This window comes from Scyliorhinus canicula, chromosome 30 (genome assembly GCF_902713615.1).
Source record: "Scyliorhinus canicula chromosome 30, sScyCan1.1, whole genome shotgun sequence".
Classification (NCBI taxonomy): Eukaryota; Metazoa; Chordata; class Chondrichthyes; order Carcharhiniformes; family Scyliorhinidae; genus Scyliorhinus; species Scyliorhinus canicula.
In genome coordinates, this window is record NC_052175.1 from 10875848 (window position 1) to 10881969 (window position 6122).

General features: G+C 50.5%; 1 protein-coding gene across 13 annotated transcripts; it reads left to right on the top strand.

Annotated features, from left to right (window-relative positions):
* The first annotated feature begins 348 nt into the window (after positions 1 to 348).
* LOC119958685 lies at positions 349 to 3972 on the top strand. Of its 13 annotated transcripts, XM_038787263.1 has the most exons (6): positions 349 to 1141; positions 1278 to 1301; positions 1971 to 2279; positions 2636 to 2674; positions 2712 to 2916; positions 3832 to 3948. In XM_038787263.1, exons 1-6 carry the CDS (start codon positions 926 to 928, stop codon positions 3840 to 3842), a joined length of 804 nt encoding a protein of 267 aa, XP_038643191.1. In that variant the 5' UTR covers positions 349 to 925; the 3' UTR covers positions 3843 to 3948. The 13 variants fall into 13 exon arrangements, 1 of the variants encoding a protein (XP_038643191.1); XR_005459058.1 differs by lacking the exon at positions 3832 to 3948 and adding an exon at positions 3955 to 3972 and having other exon boundaries at positions 349 to 1404; positions 2094 to 2111; positions 2636 to 2949; XR_005459057.1 differs by lacking the exon at positions 3832 to 3948 and having other exon boundaries at positions 349 to 1404; positions 2094 to 2111; positions 2636 to 2801; positions 2892 to 3544.
* The last annotated feature ends 2150 nt before the right edge of the window (positions 3973 to 6122 follow it).

The window sequence follows — 6122 nt, forward strand, 5'->3', positions numbered from 1 at the left end:
GAGTTACGGAGCCATGGGGCTGTACAAAACTCTGGTGCGGCCGCATTTGGAGTATTGCGTGCAGTTCTGGTCGCCGCATTATAGGAAGGATGTGAAAGCATTGGAAAGGGTACAGAGGAGATTTACAAGGATGTTGCCTGGTACGGAGGGAAGATCATATGAGGAAAGGCTGAGGGACTTGAGGCTGTTTTCGTTAGAGCGAAGAAGGTTAAGAGATGACTTAATTGAGGCATACAAGATGATCAGAGGATTAGATAGGGTGGACAGTGAGAGCCTTTTTCCTTGGATGGTGATGTCCAGCACGAGGGGACATAGCTTTAAATTGAGGGGAGATGGATACAGGACAGATGTCAGAGGTAGGTTCTTTACTCAGAGAGTAGTAAGGGCGTGGAATGCCCTGCCTGCAACAGTAGTGGACTCGCCAACATTAAGGGCATTGAAATGATCATTGGATAGACATATGGACGATAAAGGAATTGAGCCTCGCAAAGGCTCAATGCCCTCACAGGTCATGTGCTCTGCCATCCATCATCTATCCGGCTGGGGTTCTGTGCCGATTGGCGAACAAGGTGCGAGGAGGTATGGCTGTACTGGGAGGTAGCTGATTGCAGCCCCTTCACACAGGAGAGCTGTGTACAGGTGAGGTGACAGGTGAGCTGTGTATAGGTACAGGTGAGTTGTGTCCAGGTGAGATTAAGGTGAGCTGTGTATAGGTACAGGTGAGTTGTGTCCAGGTGAGATTAAGCTGAGCTGTGTATAGGTACAGGTGAGTTGTGTCCAGGTGAGATTAAGGTGAGCTGTGTATAGGTACAGGTGAGTTGTGTCCAGGTGAGATTAAGCTGAGCTGTGTATAGGTACAGGTGAGTTGTGTCCAGGTGAGATTAAGCTGAGCTGTGTATAGGTACAGGTGAGATTTAAACAGGTAATGTTTATCCAGGTGAGTTGTGTACAGGTGAGATTTACACAGGTGATGTTTATCCCATTGATGTTTATTCAGGTGGGCTGGGTACAGGTGAAGTTACAGGTGAGCTGTGAACAGGTGCAGGAGAGTATCCAGGTACAGGTGAGGTTACAGGTGAGCTGTGAACAGGTGCAGGAGAGTATCCAGGTACAGGGGAGGTTACAGGTGAGCTGTGAGCAGGTACAGGTGAGGTTACAGATGTGCCAGGTAGGTGAGGTTACAGGTGAGCTGTGAACAGGTGTAGGAGAGTGTACAGGTACGGGTACAGGTGAGCTGTGAGCAGGAGAGTATACAGGTATGGGTGAGCTGTGAGCAGGTGCAGGAGAGTATCCAGGTACAGGTGAGGTTACAGATGTGCCGGGTAGGTGAGGTTCCAGGTGAGCTGTGAACAGGTGTAGGAGAGTATACAGGTGAGGTGTGAGCAGGTGCAGGAGGGTATACAGGTAGGGGCAGCACGGTAGCATGGTGGTTAGCATAAATGCTTCACAGCTCCAGGGTCCCAGGTTCGGTTCCCGGCTGGGTCACTGTCTGTGCGGAGTCTGCACATCCTCCCCGTGTCTGCGTGGGTTTCCTCCGGGTGCTCCGGTTTCCTCCCACAGTCCAAAGATGTACGGGTTAGGTGGATTGGCCATGCTAAATTGTCCCTTAGTGTCCAAATGAAAAATGAAATGAAAATTAAAATCACTTATTGTCACGAGTCGGCTTCAATGAAGTTACTGTGAAAAGCCCCTAGTCGCCACATTCCGGCGCCTGTCCGGGAAGGCTGGTACGGGAATCGAACCGTGCTGCTGGCCTGCTTGGTCTGCTTTAAAAGCCAGCGATTTAGCCTTGTGAGCTTAGTAGGGGCTGGTTTAGCTCACAAGGCTAAATATAACATAAAAAGTAAGGTTAATGGGGGTTGTTGGGTTACGGGTATAGGGTGGATACGTGGGTTTGAGTAGGGTGATCATTGCTCGGCACAACATGAAGGGCCTGTCCTGTGCTGTACTGTTCTATGTTCTATGTACAGGTGAGGTGTGAGCAGGTGCAGGAGGGTATACAGGTACACGTGAGGTTACAGGTGAGCTGTGAGCAGGTGCAGGAGGGTATACAGGTACAGGTGAGGTGTGAGCAGGTGCAGGAGGGTATACAGGTGCAGGTGAGGTTACAGGTGAGGTGTGAGCAGGTGCAGGAGGGTATACAGGTACAGGTGAGGTGTGAGCAGGTGCAGGAGGGTATACAGGTGCAGGTGAGGTTACAGGTGAGGTGTGAGCAGGTGCAGGAGGGTATACAGGTACAGGTGAGGTGTGAGCAGGTGCAGGAGGGTATACAGGTACAGGTATACCTGTACCTGTAGGGGCCTCACGGTAGCATGGTGGTTAGCATCAATGCTTCACAGCTCCAGGGTCCCAGGTTCGATTCCCGGCTGGGTCACTGTCTGTGTGGAGTCTGCACGTCCTCCCCGTGTGCGCGTGGGTTTCCTCCGGGTGCTCCGGTTTCCTCCCACAGTCCAAAGATGTGCGGGTTAGGTGGATTGGCCATGCTAAATTGCCCGTAGTGTAAGGTTAATGGGGGGATTGTTGGGTTACGGGTATACGGGTTACGTGGGTTTAAGTGGGGTGATCATTGTTCGGCACAACATCGAGGGCCGAAGGGCCTGTTCTGTGCTGTACTGTTCTATGTTCTATGTTCTAGGTGAGGTGTGAGCAGGTGCAGGAGGGTATACAGGTACAGGTGAGGTTACAGGTGTGCCGGGCAGGTGAGGTTACAGGTGAGGTGTGAGCAGGTGCAGGAGGGTATACAGGTACAGGTGAGGTGTGAGCAGGTGCAGGAGGGTATACAGGTACAGGTGAGGTTACAGGTGAGGTGTGAGCAGGTGCAGGAGGGTATAAAGGTACAGGTGAGGTGTGAGCAGGTGCAGGAGGGTATACAGGTACAGGTGAGGTTACAGGTGTGCCGGGCAGGTGAGGTTACAGGTGAGGTGTGAGCAGGTGCAGGAGGGTATACAGGTGCATGTTCGATAATGAGGATGATCGTAAGAAATATGATGAAGTTGTGAGACACTTTGATAAACATTGTTCGTCTAAAAAGAATGGCCCGTTTGAGCAATAGGTGTTTGATGTGCGTATCCAAAAAACCTGGCAAATCGTTTGACAGTTTTAGCACCTGAAGGCCCAGTTCTGCAAAGACAGCAGCCTCGAACCTTCACGGTCATCACGGCCAGCGAGCATCCTAATCTCGAGGGACGAAGAGCAAGTGAGAGATACTCCAGCTAGCCAAGAGGGTCGACACGTGTCGCCCCGGGGCCGACCTTAACTCAGGCACCAGAAACCTTGGCGCCCCCAACATGTCGGTGAGGCTGCAGAAGAGGGCGCGCTCACACCGCCCGAAGGTAACGCGAGGCCTGAAACATCCGCAGCCCTCTTGAGCAGCCGGTAACAAAACCAGCTCCACGCCCGACATTGCTACGCCAAATGGCGAAAGCATACAGGTCGTTGCGAGGTGTAGTTCCAGAGGAGGAGACAGAAACTCCCACGATAACTTGCTCTGTAACAGATCGCTATCTTACCATGTGTGATTGAATAAAGATACTGCTTTGGTCAAGTCTACGTGTTTGGTGGTTTCATGTACCAGGTATAGAAGATCAAACAAACACAGGTGAGCTGTGCACAGGTACATGGATTGGCCGTGCTAAATTGCCCGTAGTGTCCTAATCAACCTAAGGGTGGCAGATAGTGTTGAGGATTGTCAGAGGACACAGCAGGACAGAGATAGGTTGGACAGAGAAATGGCAAATGAAGTTTAATCCGGACAAATGTGAGGTAATGCACTTTGATGGGTCTAACATAGAGGGGAAAATATTCCATAAATGGCAAAACTGTGCCGGGCAGGTGAGGTGTGAGCAGGTGCAGGAGGGTATACAGGTACAGGTGAGGTTACAGGTGAGGTGTGAGCAGGTGCAGGAGGGTATACAGGTACAGGTGAGGTGTGAGCAGGTGCAGGAGGGTATACAGGTGCAGGTGAGGTTACAGGTCAGGTGTGAGTAGGTGCAGGAGGGTATACAGGTGCAGGTGAGGTTACAGGTGAGGTGTGAGCAGGTGCAGGAGGGTATACAGGTACAGGTGAGGTGTACAGTGAATGCTGTAAACATTGTGCAAGTACAGTTGAGGGTTAGAGGTGAGGGTTACAGGTACAGGTGAGGGTTACAGGTACAGATGAGGATTACAGGTCATGGTTACACTTACAGGTGAGGGTTACAGGTACAAATGAGCATTACAGGTACAGATGAAGGTTACAGGTACAGATGAAGGTTATAGGTACAGGTGAGAGTTACAGGTACAGGTGAGGGTTACCACTAGTCGCCACATTCCGGTGCCTGTTCGGGGAGGCTGGTACGGGAATTGAACCGTGTTGCTGGCCTGCTTGAAAAACCAGCTCTTTAGCCCAGTGCTAAATCAGCCCCTGTACAGGTGAGGGTTACAGGTACAGGTGAGGAGTACAGGTACAGGTGAGGGTTACAGGTACAGGTGAGGGTTACAATTACAGATTAGGGTTACAGGTGAGGGTTACAGGTGTGGGTTACATTTACAGGTGAGGGTTACAGGTGTGGGTTACAGTTAAGGTGAGAGTTACAGGTACAGATGAGGGTTACAGATACAGATGAGCTGTGTACAGGCGAGGGTTACATGTGAAGGTTACAGGTACAGGTGAGCTGTGTAGAGGTGAGGGTTACATGCAAAAGTTACAGTTACAGGTGAGCTGTGTACAGATGAGGGTTACAGGTACAGGTGAGGGTTACAGGTTAAGGTTACAGGTACAGATGAGGATTACAGGTGAGGGTTACAGGTACAGATGAGGGTTACAGGTACAGGCGATGGTTACAGGTACAGGCGAGGGTTACAGGTACTGATGGGGGTTACAGGTATAGATGAGGATTACAGGTGAGGGTTACAGGTACAGGTGAGGGTTAGAGTTACAGGTGAGTGTTACAGCTGAGGGTTAAATGTGACGGTTACAGGTGAGGGTTGCAGTTACAGTTGAGTGTAACAGGTACAGGTGAGGGTTACAGGTATAGGTGAGGGTTACAGCTATAGGTGAGGGTTACTGGTACAAATGAGGGTTACAGGTACAGATGAGGGGTACAGGTACAGGTGAGGGTTATAGGTACAGGTGTCGTTTACTGGTGAGGGTTACAGGTACAACTCAGGGTTACAGATGAGGGTTACAGTTACAGCTGAAGGTTACAGGGGACGGTTACAGGTGAGGGTTACAGTTAAGGTGAGAGTTACAGATACAGGTGAGGGTTACAGATACAGGTGAGAGTTACAGGTACAGGTGAGCTGCGTAGAGGTGAGGGTTACATGCGAGAGTTACAGTTACAGGTGAGCTGTGTACAGATGAGGGTTACAGGTACAGGTGAGGGTTACAGGTAAGGATTACAGGTGAGGGTTAGAGTCATAGAGTCATATAATTTACAGTGCAGAAGGAGGCCACTTGGTCCATCGAGTCTGCATCGGCTCTTGGAAAGAGCACCCTACCCAAGGTCAACACCTCTACCCTATCCCCATAACCCAGTAACCCCACCCGACACTAAGGGCAATTTTGGACACTAAGGGCAATTTATCATGGCCAATCCACCCTAACCTGCACATCTTTGGACTGTGGGAGGAAACCGGAGCACCCGGAGGAAACCCACGCAGACACGGGGAAGGATGTGCAGACTCCACACAGACAGTGACCCAAGCTGGAATCGAACCTGGGACCCTGGAGCTGTGAAGCAATTGTGCTATCCATAATGCTACCATCCTGCCTGTTATAGGTGAGGGTTACAGGTACAGATAGAACATAGAACGATACAGCGCAGTACAGGCCCTTCGGCCCTCGATGTTGCACCGACATGGAAAAAAAACTAAAGGCCATCTAACCTACACTATGCCCTTATCATCCATATGCTTATCCAATAAACTTTTAAATGCCCTCAATGTTGGCGAGTCCACTACTGTTGCAGGTAGGGCATTCCACGGCCTCACCACTTTTTGCGTAAAAAATCTCTGACCTCTGTCTTATATCTATTACCCCTCAATTTAAGGCTATGTCCCCTCATGCTAGCCACCTCCATCTGCGGGAGAAGGCTCTCACTGTCCACCCTATCTAACCCTCTGATCATTTTGTATGCCTCTAT

What these genes read in the sequence shown, in the direction of transcription:
- LOC119958685 (XM_038787263.1), top strand. Translation starts at nt 926, where the DNA reads ATGTTTATCCAGGTGAGTTGTGTACAGGTGAGATTTACACAGGTGATG. An exon ending in AGGAGGGTATACAGGTACAG is followed by an intron (nt 2,280 to 2,635) that starts GTATACCTGTAC and finishes TCTATGTTCTAG; the next exon opens with GTGAGGTGTGAGCAGGTGCA. An exon ending in AGGAGGGTATACAGGTACAG is followed by an intron (nt 2,675 to 2,711) that starts GTGAGGTTACAG and finishes GTGAGGTTACAG; the next exon opens with GTGAGGTGTGAGCAGGTGCA.